Here is a 13,546-nt window from a genome sequence, read left to right as displayed (position 1 = left end):
TATGCAAATAGTATAGGTTCCCTTTTTTTTTTTTTCAAATAACCTTTTTTTTTTTTTTAAATGGTTCCAAAATTTCTAGAAACTTCACATCTCTTGTGCAGACAACCCTAAAAAGCATTAGGCTTGTGAGAGGCTGTGGTTTTACTGGCTGTTTTTTCTATGTCATATCTGGATTATGCACAGAAGGAGGTTGCTGGAGCCAGGTGTATAGGTTGAGAAAGGGCTTCTTGAGGATGTTGGGGGAGATGCTAGGCGATCACCTTTTGGAAGGAGGATGGAGCAGAAGTCTTGTATCTTTTACCCCTTCTTTTTCTTTCCTTCCTTATACTTTTAATTTTACTCCCCTTGATAGACCGGAGTTTGCTGGATACAGATTCACAACCTCACTGTACAGGCAGCACTCATGGATTGATATGTGGCTTTGACCAGGGGAAGGACATGGTCGTCACATAAAAAATCCATGCCAATTTGCCCAAGTTCCCTTTCCAGAATTGTATGATGCTCATACATTGTCATTTTCATTGTCTTTTAGAAGACATATTAACTATATTTATAAAGGACAAAAAAGAAAAAAAAAAAAAAAAAGCATATGAGATTTTCTCATGTTAAATTTTATTAACAAAAAGTGCAAAGTAAACGAAGAATGAAAGTACAAAACAAACTAAAAGAATACATATAAAATGGGAGAATCCACAAATAAAGCAAGTTGAACAACAAAACTGAAATGGTTAGATCTAGCACATCCTGATTTATGCTAAATGCATCTTTCAAGTAACATTCACAATACACATAGAGAAGCTGAAATAGGTTTGGCAAATTCAATGCACACATGTCCTACAGGGAGAGAATCCACGACCACTGCAACACTGGAACAGAGAAAATATAATTAATTTCCTTGCAGGGCTGATTCATTAAAATAAGTATTAAAAACGCTGAACTTCGTAATAAACAAATGGTAATCCGACAAAACTTCAAATGTCTTTGTTCTGTTTTTTGTATTTTTTTAAACTTTAAGCAAGTACATGTGTTAGTGTATTTTTCTTAACTAAAACCACCATCAACTTTGTTACGTACAGGTAATGTAAAATAAATAAATTGACAAATTGCATACATCTGACCATAGATAATAATCCAATGCATTGTGTTATTATTAATGGGTGTATTATGATAACTTGGTACGTTTGGTAACATTGCATATAGACTAGTAGGAATAAGATGGTTCATTACACACAGTATGGATAAACCATACATAATATAGACTTCTTAAGTTCTAGGTTGCCATGCAAACAGACTTGCTCTTATCTTAAAACAGTGATGGCCAATCTCTGACCAAGTTTTACACGATGTTCATGCAGCCAAATGGCCACTAACTTCTGCTTAATCATCTAAAAGAACATATCTTAGCATCATGGTAAACATAACTGAAAGAGGTTGGCGTTCACCATCACAGACCAGCAACATGCAAGGACTATGGTCATATTTAGATTTTACAGGAGATATGAAGAAGCAGGTTGACAAACCGTAAGAAACTTTGTTATTATAGTCCTTAGCGACTCAAATGGGGAATTTTCTATACGAATTCTCCCTAGATTTTTGGGCATATTTGGTCATTAGTAAAACACTTACATTTAATGCATACGGAAATAAGGTATGGAATATGGTTTAAATTCAAACACCACTATGTGATATTCAAGCAACTAGATCACCATTTCCTTGCCTGTTCTGTAGTCATTTCCTCCTATGGTTTGACAGTGTACACAGAAAGCACACTAGCCTGAGATATTGAAAGCTTAGCTCTGACTTATTATAATCCCTTCTCGCTGTGCAGAAAAATACTATTCTGCAGGCTTAGTTCGCAGAGCGTTCTATGGCGTATTATTTGCACCCATGTGAAGGCACCTCATTTGCATATACTGCAACATGTTGACTAGCTCAAAAGTAAAATCCAGACTGAGGAAAGGTTTGAAAAGTACAGGATAGGAGCTTATGTTTAATCATATGCTTATACAACAGCTTTACATCCTGATGGGTATATTCCCAGTCCATATTTTGTGTATATTTATTGCTGGTAATTTCCACTCAACTAGCACCTGTCTAACCTCGATACGTACAGTAAAATGCACCGGTTTTATTTCTCTTTATGGGTTTTAGCATAATATTCACTACAGTGCTGTCACGACAAAAATAATCACATTGCTCTTCTATAAATACAGTAATTATATCTGCTTTAGGCATGCAGATGAAATAAATAAGTTACAGTGAATATGCATCCATAACAGGACACATCATTAAGTAATCTAGTGTTTACAAATCCTTTGAGTCTTCAGAATGCCCAAGGAGACTGATTTTCATGTTCTGCCAAGTCACCTAACAAAAAATAAAATTAAAAAAAGTTCAAGTAAGCATAATGTCTGTGGTGCTGTTTACCAAAATAATTGCCGTATGTCTGTCAATTAGGTCCGCTCTGGTATGCCATGTAAATTGCTCAGAAATGCTGACAAACTGTAAAAGACTTCCTGTCTAATTAAGCTTGGATTGAACAACACAGGGGTGGCGCGCGTGCGTGCATGCAGGTATGTAGAGTGGGGTGCGCAAAAGCCTAAATTTGAATTCTGAAGGAAAAAAAAATAAAAATTGGTTTCAGGATCCTTCTGACTGTTCCAAATAAAGACCCTGTTTGCATGAGAGCATTAATTAACAAGGTTATTGGGGTTTCGCAACTAAAGCACAATTTGACTAAAGGAAAAATCAACCCCCTAACAAGGCAATTACCTTCCAGTGTCCTCTGTAGCACCAAAACAGAGATCTTCAGAGCTAATATTGCTGTCGTCTTGGAAAGTACAACTTTGATCTGGAAACAAAACCATGAAGCAGACTGAGTAACGACCATGTTTAATAACACTGCAGGGCAGTATGGCATCAATAGATGTCTCAGATTTGTATTAAGTGTACCAACTTCATTGTTTACTTAGATCAGCAGTGCTGAATGAGATACCAATTATAGGTAGAAAACCACAAGAAACCTTGTATGACCATGTTCTTTTAACCCCTTAGTGACACATGAGTATTACAAGTCATCCATTAAAGCTCAAGGGACAGCATGAAACATCATGTCTCGAGAATCAGCAGAGCTAGATCCCTGCTGGTACAGGGAAGAACCAGGTTTAATTCAACACCTGGGGCTCCACTGACAGACACCACTCTGCTAGCATGGATCAGATTTAGTGCCCCTACGCACAGGGCAGGTGCACAGCTCCCAAGCGCCAGGTGGTGGGGAAAACTGCAAAGAGCGGGCAGATGGAGTGTCACAAGGGGCCCGAGAGGTGGCCATCTGGCCACCTAAGGGCGTCCACAGAAACCCGCTTACTCAGTTAAGGCAGAGTAGGTACTTGCCTTCCCCACACTGCTGAAGTTTACCCAGCTTAGGGGAGAGGAAATAGAAAAAACACATGAGGCCTGTGGAGCTCACCGTTACAAAGTTTAAGGCGGCACTGTCATGCCAAACGTACCACTCCCCAATCGATAGATCTTCTCTCCCTCTGTCAGGATCTCTTCTTCATTTCTTCCTATCTGCTCTAGTTTTCTTTAAAATCAGAAGACAAAGTAGGGACTATTTGTCTTATGGAGGTGTCCTACGCCTGACTAGCTATGACAAGCGGAGGAGCAAAGTGTGTTTCATTTCTGGTGGTCAGAGCAATTTTCCCACAATTCTCACCTTTCCTCCATGTTCCCGCGATGCTTCCTGCCAGCATTCCCGAACATCCTGTCATTTAGACAGGACGCCGGCGAAACTACCGAATTGTGTCCTCACAGAATGAGAACAGTTTCTCCATTTGTGAACGCAATTCGGGACTTTGTTCAGATCGGAATTTCACTCTAATGAATGATACTCCAATCCTATTTGTGCCAAGACTGCATCTTGCAGCCGCTTAGTAGATAGCTCCCTAATACTGTGGGAATTTAGGAGCTATCTACCAAAAGGATTAAAGACCTAAATTGGTCTTTCAGCCAAATTTACTAATACCAAGTAAAGATTATTTAGTATTAGTAAATTCTGCCCCTAATCGCTACAACGCGAGTAGGGGCATGTCTATTAAACAGTGAGCAACCTGTGGCGACCAGACTGTTATGAGTCAAATTACACAGCATGGGAAAATGCCAAAGAACTTTCCTACGCTGTGTAAAATTACTCTGAGCACTCCGATTGGTTGGATTTTCAAGCCAACCAGAGTCCTGTGACAGGTAAATGTAGAGACCTACCTGTCAGAGCAATAGGATTGGTTGGTTTAAGCCAACCAATCAGAATGCTCTGAGTCCAATTGCAGGGCCTGGGGAGGCTTTATAAGCTTTCCTCTGACCTGCAGAGGTCAGTCTGCGCCATGCCCCCCATGTGTGAAGATAGATTACTTTTTTAGCGTTTGGATTTTTTTTTTTTTGCGCTCTGGTTTATTTTATTTCCAAAGTGCCACGGGTATTATGGATTTTTATTTGGCTTTTTTTTTTTTTTTGGAAAAAATGCATCAAATGGTAAGTTTCATTTATTTTTATTTTTTTTAACAGGTATTTAGTTCTCTTGTACCCCCCTCACAATTTTTAGGGTGAGGGGGGTAGGTAGGGGTTTATTAAATTTTTTTTTGGGTGGGGGGGGGTGACTAGGGGCTTGGGGACCCCTAGTGACCTGGGAGGGAGTTTACCTTTTTTATCTAGTATTAGAAAGACCAATTTAGGTCTTTTAGCCTTTTGGTAGATAGCTCCATAATTCTCACGGTATTAGGGAGCTATCTACTAAGCGGCTGCAAGATGCAGCCGCGGCACGATTAGGATCGGAGTTTCATTCATTAGACTTAAATTCCGATATGAACAAAGTCCCGAGTTGCGTCCTAACACAAATGGAGAAACTGTTCTCATTTGTTCTAAGTGACTGGACTTTCGGGAAAAATGACAGGAAGCATTGCGAGATCACAGATCAAAGGTGAGAATTGTGGGAAAATTGCTCTGAAAGATGCGTCCTAACACGAGTGGAGAAACTGTTCTCATTCTGTTAGGAAGAAATTCGGTAGTTTCACCGGCGTTCTGTCTAAGTGACTGGACGTTCGGGAATACTGACAGGAAGCATCGCGAGATCACGGATTAAAGGTGACAATTGTGGGAAAATTGCTCTGAACAACAGAATTGAAACACACTTTGCTCCTCTGCTGGTCAGGCGTAGGACACCTCCATAAGACAAATAGTCCCTACTTTGTCTTATTATTTTAAAGAACACTAGAGCAGACAGGAAGTAATGAAGAACAGATCCTGACAGAGGGAGAGAAGAGGAATCGATTGGGAAAAGGTAAGTTCGGCATGACAGTGCCGCTTTAATTTTCAATTGATTCTTTAACAATCTGCAGTTTATTGCCATCTTATTTTGAACAGTTTACAATTACTATTCATTAAACTGCTCATGCAGTTGATCAAAAGTTTGCCGAATATTAAAATGGGTCCCTTAAAAATAAAATAGGTTTATTTCTCATGCTGGACATGTAGCACTGAAGAAAAATAATTATACAGATTATTCATTTTCATGTGAAAAGATCTCTTAGGAGTGTCTCACCTTCGCCTGAAGGCTGTGCCGTGTAAGTGTCATTAAAGCCACCACAGGATATGCTTTCATCCTGCTCTTCATTTTCAGTGTCACACTCAATGTCACTGTCACTGCTCATCCCAGGCAAAATATGAAGAATGTGTTTTGAGCACACTGCAACTGTTAACATACATAAAAGTACACCAAGGTAAAAACAGAAGTACTAACAATTATACAGACATTTAGCTAAACATGCAACAAAAAAATTAATTAAAAACTACCCCAACCCCTCCAAAATAGAGGGAAAAAAAAAAAAACAGTAAAGATATTCGTTCACTAGCACAATACATATGTTTAGAACAATGCAAAGATCTTTTAAAATGATTGAACATAACTCACCAGTTACTAGGTGTAAAACTATCTACTGCACTGTGCTACTGAAAAAGCTTTCTGCAAATGCCAACACCTACACATAATTTCACAGTGCAGTTAGGAGAGGATGCTGGCACCTTAATATACACTCTGTTCTCTAAGCTTGCAGTCATTTGAATTTAAATTAGTGCAGGGGTGGAAGAATGCAGAGATTTAAGAAGAAACACACAAATCTGTGTTGGAGATTATTTACAAAAATTACAATTGTTGATGCCAACAGAGGCAGAAAATAAATGAAGTTTTTACTAAATTATAAAAGGCTTACTGAGTGTTTATTAATGCTAGGTACACAATTAATGTCTTTGAGATCTGGTCCATAATTCATTAATATAACTCATATTTTATATTATAATGAAACTCCTAAAGAAAATTAACAATATAACTACACATTGCGCACAGTATAATTATGTTTGCTCACCGTTCAGGACCTAGTTACCATGACTTCAGATCAGTATAAGATGTGCTTGATGTAAGTGTGTGTTGCATACTGCTAAGGGAGTGCTAAGCACTCCACATGAATTCATTCCTTGTGTCTCCTGGAATCCACAGTGAAAATTGGGCAGACTAGATGGGCCGAATGGTTCTTATCTGCCGTCACATTCTATGTATCTATGTTTCTATGACAGAAGAGAAAAAAACTCTCTCTCTCCATGGCCAGCAACAATCTGTGTTAGTGTTACACACGAAAACAAAATTATAGATTAAGCCTGTTATGTTAAACAACTTTGATGATCAGTGTGGTTTTTAGGGCATAAATCCGGTTTTCCTATAATGACCACTCAGACCCCTGAAACAAAACAATAATTTTTTTTTTTTAAGTCAAATAAAATGTATGCCTAATGGGGGGCGTGGCCAGAACCCGAGCCGAATGATCACAGGTTAACAGAGCTCTGCCAAAGAATGCTCTACAAATCGGCATAAACTGTGCCCAAATTGCCGAACAGCCTAATACAGATACCAGAGATTGCACAACACCGCTCCAAGAAAGTGGCGGAGTTAAAAGAACAGGCGACTTTCTTCACTGCCCGCATTCCACAATTAAAATCGGCGGACTCACAGGTCCAAGATGGCGCAGACTCTGACACGGATGGAGACCACGGGGGCTGCCCACAGGTTGCAGACACACAACCCATCACAACCGGGCTATTACAAAAGATGCTGGATGACTTAGCCAGCAGGGTGCAATCCACAGTGCACACGGCTATAACTGAATTAAAAAAAAGACCCAACAGATCTGGATAATCGCACTTCTCACCTGGAAACAAAGATGGAGGAGTTCACCACAGGATCAAGTGGAAGGAATGGAGGATGTGATGGATAGAAATTAATATAAGTAAAATGTCTATTTACTATGTGTACCTGTGCTCATTCATTACTCAAAATGGCTGCTAGAGAACCCCCTCCTATCGACCAAGACCCTTGTGTAGTAAGATGGCGTCTCCATCCGGAGCTACACCTAAGATGACGTTAACATCAACACCCTAGAGGAAGTCCATCAAGATTAAACACTTAACACTTAACCAATTGAAAAGTTTACTTTCTGTATTTGCACACGTTGCATTATTTTGCCTTTTTAAGGGGCTACGCCGCCCCCTGATAATACACTTGGAAGTGTTCATTTTAACTGAACTTTGGTGTCAGTGTGATTACTTCAGCGTGCACGCAGCATTTCATTTTAAATATTTGTACAGGGGCAGATACTCAAGCAAACACTTTGTTTGGTCTAAAACAAGGATAGACTCATGTACGAATCCAAACAAATGGATAGAGGATCGCTCCCGGAGAAATAATATCCACTTGCGGGGGATACCGGAGGAAGTGGCCCCTGCAGATCTTCATCTATGCCACTGAATTTTTCAGGTCTCTGAAACCTGACGTACCAGCGGACATGCTAATCCTCGACCGCATACACTGCACAGCAAGGCCCAAGCACCTATTGCCCACTATGCCACTTCATGAGAGTGCACTTCTAACTACATTAAGGAGCAAATACTACGCTCCCACCGCAACAATGCTAATATACTAACAAAGTTTCAAGACATCAACTCTTCATGGACCTGTAAGCGGAAACGCTGAAATAGAGGCGCATGCACCGAAAGACCACTGAAGCCTTCTGCCAACACAAGACAACCCCTACCGCTGGGGATTTCCAGCCAATATGCTGATATTGAAGGGAGGGAAGCTGCTATCGGTCCTCTGCAACAACGACGGGATCGACCTGCTACGATTATGGGGCCTAGCCCCGTACACGTCTGCCAACAGCCCAAACCAAAGCCACAGACTGCGGACCTAGTGGAAGACCCCCTAGAACCACCTCTGTCATAAACGCTCCATTCATTACCACGCATCACTAGAACTCGACACATACATAACAGTACTTTGAATACACATACTCATGACTTGAGTACAAAATCCCCTCGGCTATACCCACAGTGCGATCATAGATACACTGCATGGTAGAGGCGCGGGTTACACCTTCCTACTAGTGACAGGCCAGGGAATAATGGCACACACAGGGAACCACATTCTGCTATCTGGGACCCCAGAATGACACACTAGCTAGACTAGTATAACATTATAAGGGGGAGGGGGGGGAGGACCCTGCTATTATGATTTACCCAGTTATAAGCCCATTTTCTAAGATATTTCACTTTCCAAAGCAAACAAGTACAATAAACCTTACACCCCAATAGGCACAGTGATCAACAGACCACATTAACAATGCACAAGAATTAAAAAAATAACTCATAGCAATATCAGGCACGAATACCAGGCAAGCCCTTTGGTCTAGACACATAAGAAACGAGGCACTTGACCTGGATGGACAGACCTCACGGGAATGGGTAGTCTGCTGAGACGGCTCAGCTCCTTGAGGTAATATCTACTAAAAGGACAATCATTAAAAAAGAGAGCGGGTCTGAGAAGAGGGAGAGCAGATAAAGCAGAACATACAAGGGGAAGCGGGATACATTGTTAATGTACTCATTATATGCTTGACTACCTAAGTAATGAGTTGAAATTTTTTTATTGGTTTATCGCAAATATGCCCTACCACACATGCCAAACGAAAAAAATAAATAAATCTAAACTAGAATTCACCTTATAGAATTCCCCCGAATCACAACTCAACATGGATTCATGAGAAACACAGCACACAGAGCAGTCTCATGCAGATCTAACAGCAATTTCCCACTCCGATCCAGCGAATAGATAGCACACTAATACATGCCAAAAGGAAGCAGAGCTCAATGAGACCAGAGCCACGACACATGACTTCACCTGGGCCAGAAGTTCGATTCGTCCAACTTACCCCCTACCTAGAGGGCAAAGGGGGGTCAGCCCTGATTGCCTTTGATCTATATACACCAATGTATAAACCAAGGTTTTTTTGTTTCTGTTTCAAGTTTGATAACTTATGTGTTCCCTTTGTTTTTCTCCACAGCAGGTGCGTCCATACCCGTCTCATTATTAGACTCTCCCAGAGACTAACCAAACCCTTTTACGACACAGAGGCACATTACGACCCTTAGCAGGCTTTCAGTGAAGAACAAAGACAGACTTAACCAACAAAAGCCCAAACCAAGTCCCCCCCACATGGGGAAAACTGTATCCACTGCAACGGAAAGGCTCACGTCCATAGTAACCCCTTAGACGGTGACAACAGCACTCCGACCTATACACCCCCATAATATGAAAATATACACACTATGTACGGTGACTAAACTCCCCACAAAAAAGAACTACGCTTCTCAAAGAATGTAAACACTCCCAAGCTGATGTGGTATGCCTTCAAGAAACGCACTTTAGGGGGCCAGGGCTTGACTGCCATGATAAGCAGTCGCATGCAACATGGGCTCCTTAGCAAACTCACCCTAAAACATGCCAAAGTTTAGCTCCTGCTGTGTAAACGACTTTTAAAGATACCCGACTGTGTCTGGGACCCACTGGTGCGATTCAGCAAAGGTCCTGCAACTCGAGGCCTAGCACGGTCTTCTCTAGGAGTGGCAGCTGCACTTCTCAGCAGACTCACACGGCTGAACGGCGGTTGAGCTCTGCGTCAGTCTCCCCCCCTTTTGGACTGGTAAGGGGTCATCCCAGTCCCCACCTCTACAGCAGCAAACATCTACCCGCGCTCAGACTCACCCAACCCCAGGCAGTAGTGTGCAGAGCAGCCGACCTCAAGATGGCGGCCGGCACTGCGGTTCCACAGGCGTATTCAGGTGCAGCTTTTGCAGCCAGAGACGTTCTGTCCAGGCTGGACACCCTCTTCGAACACCTCTGGGACAAGTTACAACACAGGCTTCCCACGTGTGTTCCACAAACCCCACCAGCATGCTTACCTGTAAAGCCAAGCCTGCACCCTCAGGTCCAACAGGTAGTCTCGGACCCTCCAACAGTTCGCCCACTGTGGCTCAGACCGTGTTGGCTCCATGCAAGGAGGGCAGCTTCCAAGCCCCCTCTAAAGACAAAGAGCCCTGGATGCGCACAGCGTGCAGAACGGAGGAGAGGCACGCGGAAGAGAAACCGCTTGAACTGTCACCTACCTACAAGCCTCCATCTAGAGCGATCAGCGCTGACTGAGGGGAGGTCCCCAGTGGGGCGACCATGCATTCGGCGCGGTCTTGTGACACTGACAGAGAGGCAGGTGCTGACACTGACCGAAATCTGAGTCAGTGTGGCCGCTCGGCGTCCCTGGCCTCCACGAGTGCTCAAGGCCCTGAAGGACTGCCTACAAGATTAGGAGTCAGTTAAACATGGACTTAACATGCACTTCCCTGCCTAAGTTACCAGAACCGCTATACACCCATAGCAGTCACTGCCATGTCATGTGCAAATGGTTATGTGCTTCAACTCCTGGTTTATCTTTTTTTCTATGCCTTTGTTTTCTGTCACTCGAACATACTCACCTTGGCCTTGCCGGTGGTATATTAACCTATCCTTGCCAAGCAAAGGTGTTATAAAAATGGTGAATTGAGTTTAACAAATGTGTCGGTTTTAGAACGCATATTTGACTACTTACGTTTTAACTAAATAACCTTAAAGGACCACTCTAGTGCCAGGAAAGCATACTCATTTTCCTGGCACTAGAGTGCCCTGAGGGTGCCCCCACCCTCAGGGACCCCCTCCCGCCCGGCTCTGGAAAGGGGAAAGGGGTAAAAACTTACCTTTTTCCAGCGCTGGGCGGAGAGATCTCCTTCTGCTCTCCTCCTCCGATCCTCCTCTTCTCCTCCCCGTCGGCTGAATGCGCACGCGCGGCAAGAGCTGCGCGCGCATTCAGCCGGTCACATAGGAAAGCATTCATAATGCTTTCCTATGGACGCTGGCGTGCTCTCACTGTGAAAATCACAGTGAAAAGCACGCAAGCGCCTCTAGCGGCTGTCAATGAGACAGCCACTAGAGGACATAGGGGGAAGGCTTAACCCATTCATAAACATAGCAGTTTCTCTGAAACTGCTATGTTTATGAAAAAATGGGTTAACCCTAGAAGGACCTGGCACCCAGACCACCTCATTAAGCTGAAGTGGTCTGGGTGCCTAGAGTGGTCCTTTAACTGTCAGCTTAACTTACTCAGCCTACCATTCTTGAACTCACTAGCCTGACTTATCTCTTGTTATATATAAAAATATTTTTTTTAAAGTGTGCACCTATTCATGCCACTGTTTTGCCTGTGAATAACTTTATATGCTGTTGTGGCATGTGATGATGATTGTAACTACCTGCACAACAAAAATATATATATTTTTTTTTAAATAAACACTTTTAAAAGAACGCAAACCCAACTCTTAGCCAGAATATGTATCCAAATCAATTCCAAGCTCCATGGAAGGATCATGCTTAAATGCCTAATAGGTAGCCACTATTTTGTTAGGGCAGTAATTCTACGAGACACTGGGTTATACAAAAAAAACAAAAACAAAAAAACAGTCTGCTGAATCAAGAAACTTTAGCTGTTGATCAAGGTGGTTACTAAGGCCTTGTGAACTTTTCTTGTTCCAGAAAAATATAGAAAAGCATGGACTCAAACTCTGGCATACTTCGTAGTTTACGCGTATCTGTGGGCCCTTACCACATCCTTTGTGTGGAGTACTTTCTTGTTATCATAGGCTGGCTTCATGCAATAAGAAGGAAATCACTAGCGAGTGTCCGGCTATGGAAGAAGATGGCCTCCTGAAGCTCTAGCTTTTTGTTGCACTCGCATTAATTACCTATTATTGCCCTGTAACATCTATAAAACAAAATCATGGGTTGCACTCTGGAACCCCCAGACCTCCGGGGTCTGAATCGTATGCCTCTATCAGGGCGAACCGAACCACCATCGAACCGACATATTGAGCTGTTATAGGTTGGTACGACTTCTGCCCCCACTGGGAGTTCCTGTAAAACTTCTCAATCAAAGAGGAGATTTTAAGGGTTGCCAGGAACTTGCTATGCCACTGCATGTATCGCAGAGCTGTGATTAAGGATAGTAAACCCAAGGTAGACCTATGCAGACACTGACTTTATGCATGAGCCCTGTTGCTCAATGCCCTAAAATGTCACCACATCTGTTCAGTTATGTGGGTTTTCTCTTGGTTTATAATATTGTCAACTTGTCTTGCAGAAATAATCGTTTTTTTTAATGTTCCTTTCTGTACAATTCTTTGAAGTTCCTTCTCTGTTGGAAGGATTGAATAATAAAAAAATATGTAAAACAAAAAGAAGGAACTCACTATGTTCTAATGATGGTAGTAGAAACCACATTGGGCAGAAGGTTATAGGAATAACTGATGGAAAATTAGGGAAGGAGAAGTACAGGATATTCAATTAAAACATTCAATACCTTCATCAGGATAGTGTGAGGCTCCTTCGGTTAAAATCGGGTTAATTTCTCCTGCTTCAAGAGCACTATCCAAGCTTCCCATCTGTGTCATATCATTTCCATTCCATGCTTTTGAATTTGACCTTGGAAATAAGAATAAGAGACTCAATTGATTAAGTTGACAAATAATTGAAAAAGGGTTAAACAGAAAGTCACACCCACACGGTTTCATTGCAAAAGGGAATCGAACTGCAATTTATTTATTCTTGCACCTTGTTTTTTGCTCTACCTAAGCTTAAAGGGAAATCCAGACATGGACCCCTTGCTCACGGTGCCTAGAGGCCTATCAACTAGACCTCACTTCCAATACCTAACAAGGTCGAAACAATCATCTGGGGTTGCTGTATCTCTTGTGGCAATCAGGCATTGTCTTGCTCATTGCAAGATATGATCTTTGGAGGCTCAGCCACGTAGGATCCATCATCACACATTAATGATTGCAAATAAATAAATAAACAAACAAAATGACACATGATGACACATACAGAGAACAGTTTCAGGCAAGTATTCTTCATCTGCAACCTCAAACCCAGGTGTCACCTTTAGGGATCTTTGCAAAAATCCTGGGTGGTGAAATAGCTGCTTTAACAGGTTTTATTCACTAAAGTGAGAATTTAAAGTGAATTTCAGATTTAAGGCCAGAGTAGCTGAACTGGAAACATAGCAAACTTAAAGAACTTTTCCAATTCACC

General features: G+C 42.0%; 1 protein-coding gene across 2 annotated transcripts in view; it reads right to left on the bottom strand.

Annotated features, from left to right (window-relative positions):
* Positions 1 to 631: 631 nt before the first annotated feature.
* Positions 632 to 13,546, bottom strand: part of TRIM37 (tripartite motif containing 37) — a 104,373-nt gene continuing 91,458 nt past the window's right edge. For both annotated transcript variants that reach the window (XM_063456903.1, XM_063456909.1), the window contains exons 22-25: positions 12,816 to 12,937; positions 5,594 to 5,743; positions 2,773 to 2,851; positions 632 to 2,367 (exon numbers count right to left, since the gene is read on the bottom strand). In XM_063456903.1, the coding sequence (XP_063312973.1) occupies positions 2,364 to 2,367; positions 2,773 to 2,851; positions 5,594 to 5,743; positions 12,816 to 12,937 (355 nt within the window). In that variant the 3' untranslated portion in view covers positions 632 to 2,363. The remainder of the gene's footprint in view (positions 2,368 to 2,772; positions 2,852 to 5,593; positions 5,744 to 12,815; positions 12,938 to 13,546) is intronic.

This window comes from Pelobates fuscus, chromosome 1 (assembly GCF_036172605.1).
Source record: "Pelobates fuscus isolate aPelFus1 chromosome 1, aPelFus1.pri, whole genome shotgun sequence".
In the NCBI taxonomy this organism is placed as follows: domain Eukaryota; kingdom Metazoa; phylum Chordata; class Amphibia; order Anura; family Pelobatidae; genus Pelobates; species Pelobates fuscus.
This window is presented reverse-complemented; position numbering and strand designations above follow the sequence as displayed.